Below are 3,821 nucleotides of genomic sequence, written 5' to 3' on the forward strand. Positions count from 1 at the left end.
ATATGAACTATTACTGTACTCTTAAGTTCTGAGCTGACTTTATTCTTATAATTTACTTTGTTCAAATTGTATTAACCCACTACAAATACTTTTAAAATAAAACTTGGAAATTTGTAGAAGATCCTTTAATGACTTTTCAGTGCAGAATGGAGTACAATTTGAGATGTCTGTATCCTGCCAAACTATTCTAACTAATGCACAATTTTATTTTCATTCGTTATTAACAGTGATGGAAAAGAAAATTAAGATTTTTGGATAGAAATGGATATTAGTAAGAATACTAAATCTATAAAATTATTGTCATGTTAGTCTTTAAATTTAATTGTTTTTTGAATACTAATAACTATCTCTTTATAATTTAATCAATTTTTAAACTTGAATGGATTTTTCATATTATTAAAACTCAAAATTTTAATCTTTTAAATATTTTTTATTGAATCAAAAATTTCATGTGATATGTTTTGATTTTGTTTTGACCCCCTCCACCATCTCCACACTTAACCTCTGTTAACAAATGAAATACCTCATCTGTTTTATGTAATCCATCTACACTGGGTGCCACACAAGTCACATCTCATTAGAATGCCAGTGATCTATAATTGTAATGCACAAATGGACCAAAATAAAGACCCACTCCCTTTCCTTTACGCATGGTTTGGAATCGGAATACACCCAGGTTTCTTGGAATGGAGTTTTCATATTTATTTTCTGCTCTCTTACACACTGCTTAGGATTGTCAATTAGATATTTCTCTTTTCATGAGTGATTAGAGATGCTTGGGATTCTTCATCAAACAGTTATTTTCAGCCAGAGTACATGCAGGCTACATGTTGGCTGTTTCCAGGCCTCACTCACCACTCTCACCCTGTGTGGTTCAAAGCATATTCTAACAACTTGATTTCCAGGAAGTTTTTAAAGGTGAGTGGATCTTTCACATTATTAGAAATCTAACACTTTAATCTTTCTTTACACAGGTCTCACATCTTTTGGGTGAACAGAAGTCTCCCTTTATGGGGCTTACAGGTTATGTATAATTTTGTTTTATAACTCTGTTTATGTACTTATTCATTTTTCACAGACAAAAACTATTGGGAAAAAATTGGATGTTTAAGTTGAGTTTACCTTTCTGTTTAACCTTGATGAACACTGTAGTCTTAACATTTTACCTTCATCCTTCTGTTTTCCTGAGCATTGTACTCTACAATCTGAAATCTCTTGGCAATCAGATTTGACTTTAGAGTGTTTGCGAATATGAGAAGAGACAAAACAGCATCCCACTAGGTCATGTTCGCCAGACTCCTTCACATGGTCCGCTAATGTAACTTCTTTGATCAAGCACCACAGGTTTTGGGTACTTTTTACCCTGAATCATCACAGCAACATGGTAGAGTCTAAAAAAATAATCTATGAGTTTAAATACCACACAGAAGACTGTGTAAACAAAACAAAAATATGCTCTGGGTAGAAGGCATCCTTAAGAAAGAGTAAAGCCATAAAGAAGACAAAAACCTCTCAGAACTGTATTATGCAGGACTTTCCTGGAGTCCTCCGTACTGTTTTTTGTTGTTGTTGTTGTTTTGTTTGTTTGGTTTATTGGATTTCATGTCCAGAAAACTTTTTATAAGTTCCAGTCACTTCTTTTTCTGTTTACATGCTATGCATCATTTTTGTTTTCTGTTATTTTGTTAAGAGTGCAAATGAAGTGGAAGGTAGAATAACTAACATATGGAAGACTTAGAGACTGGGGGAAAAACTTCATGATTCAACTGCTTGCGTATGGCGTCTGCTAGACTTTTAAATTAGATGTTTAATTTCCCTTAAAATGCCAGGTTGATTGAGAAATCTGTTTATATTACACATGATCATGAGTTTTAAATATTATTGTGCTGCCAGGTATGGTGGCACACGCCTTTAATCCCAGCACTTGGGAGGCAGAGGCAGGTGGATCTTTGTGAGCTCGAAGCTAGCCTGGTCTACATAGTGAGGTCCAGGACAGCTGGGGCGACAGGGAAACCCTGTCTCAAAAAGAGAACAACAAAAAAATGCATTGTGTTAATAACTTCAAAATCAAGCTTTTACTATGTCTGTTATTTCAAGTTTTACGTATGTGAATTTGTTTATATTGATTTATATTGACTTTTATTGCAGTGTCAGATTAGTGTACAAAAAAAAAACTCTCCCAAATATTTAAATGCTCATAAAATAAGTTTTTATATAAATCCCTATTACACTAATAAAATCATTTAAAATACATTAATATTTAGGAAGTAGTAATATATCATTATCAAATTATTTTTAACTATTCAAAATGTCTTTATTCACTAGTAATTTAAGGCAAATGCTGTTCTAAGTGTTATATGAAATAATGTACAGTAAGAAGTTCCACAGAACACATAGGCATAGAAGCCAATAGAAAATGACATAGATAATCATAGTAAAGTTTTTGTAGAGAAAATCTAACCTGTCAGTTTCTGTCTTAATTCTGGCTGACTACATGCATTCCTGGAGAGGTTTTACTTGGATTGTTGTGTATTCATCTCCTTTTATTGTCCCAATATTTTTCTATTCTTGTAAATTCCAGTAGGAAACAAAACTTCATTCCAGGAACAAACAAAATTTAAAACTTCAAGAAGTGCCTTTCTCACATTCCTTAAACTATCATGATCTATAACTAAGTATAGTAGTTATTTTAATAATTTCTTGTTGTGTTTGCTTATTTCATTCAATTCTCCATTTTTTTTTTTTTGGTCTTTTTGAGGCAGGGTCTCCCTGTAGCCCCAGCTGTCCTGGAACTCACTATGTAGACCAGGCTGGCCTTGAACTCACAGAGATCCACCTGCCTCTGCCTCCCAAGTGCTGGGACTACAGACCTGTGCCACCACGCCTGGCACAAGACTGATTGTGTTGCTTAGTGGTTGTTCAGTTGCCCTAGAGTGTGCAAGACCTCCCCTTCAATTCTCTGGCATCACAGAAACATTGTAATTCATGCATTTAATGAATAATTAATAAATCAATGAAGAACTATTTCTATATTTCTCTACCTATTTTTCTGTTCCAATATTTTCCCATAGTTAGTAGAGATTGTGTATACAGTAGATCACATGGAGAAAGAGTTTGTCTAGAATGATGTAAAACTAGCATTTCTAATCACAAAACAGTTAGTTATGCAGTTTGTTCAACTAGGAATGGCAAGTATTTTGAATGCTTCAACCTTTAATTTTGTTTTCTGAGAAGGAAAAGCTGATTTGAACAATGACCTTGCTGGAAAGGAATAATTGTGTGTGATGGTGCATTCTAGGAACACACACATCAAAGATTCTGTTCCTTATCGGTCTTATCCACTTTAGCCTCTTTGGATATTTAACTTCAACAGTTAAACTTCAGACAATGAATAAAAAATGGTCATTAAAGATACCATAAATTATTCAAGCAAAGCTGTAGTGTAAAGGCAAAATGTACTTGCTCAGACTCAGACCAGGAGAGATGATTTAGGTTCCTGTTCTGTGCTTGAGTTCTGGGTCAAGAGCTGGCACTACCAATATCTGCCCAGATCCTGAATGGGGCACAGAGTTGCAGAGTTCTGCCAGTGTGGGGTGTCTTGATCCTTTGATATTGTGCAGCTTGAATGGATCAGATTTGTCTGGGGAAAGTGATGCCCATCTACCCCTGCAGCTCCGGGTCTGGAAGGGTGGAGGCCGTTTGAAGGAGCAATGTTTAATAAAGCTTTTGATTTAATCTTTAGAAAAGCAAAAAAAAAAATGTAGCTTGCAGCTCATCACCTGTTCATTGAAACTGAAATTTAAGCACTAATGCCACCTACA

At 34.7% G+C, this 3,821-nt stretch overlaps 1 protein-coding gene across 3 annotated transcripts in view; it reads left to right on the forward strand.

Moving 5' to 3' along the window:
• The window catches only part of Kcnt2 (potassium sodium-activated channel subfamily T member 2), a 405,448-nt gene that overhangs the window by 138,990 nt on the left and 262,637 nt on the right, over positions 1-3,821 (forward strand). For all 3 annotated transcript variants that reach the window (XM_008831578.2, XM_008831577.2, XM_029562800.1), the window contains exon 4: positions 975-1,023. In XM_008831578.2, the coding sequence (XP_008829800.1) occupies positions 975-1,023 (49 nt within the window). The remainder of the gene's footprint in view (positions 1-974; positions 1,024-3,821) is intronic.

This window comes from Nannospalax galili, unplaced genomic scaffold (assembly GCF_000622305.1).
Source record: "Nannospalax galili isolate Female #2095 unplaced genomic scaffold, S.galili_v1.0 scaffold955, whole genome shotgun sequence".
Taxonomy (NCBI): domain Eukaryota; kingdom Metazoa; phylum Chordata; class Mammalia; order Rodentia; family Spalacidae; genus Nannospalax; species Nannospalax galili.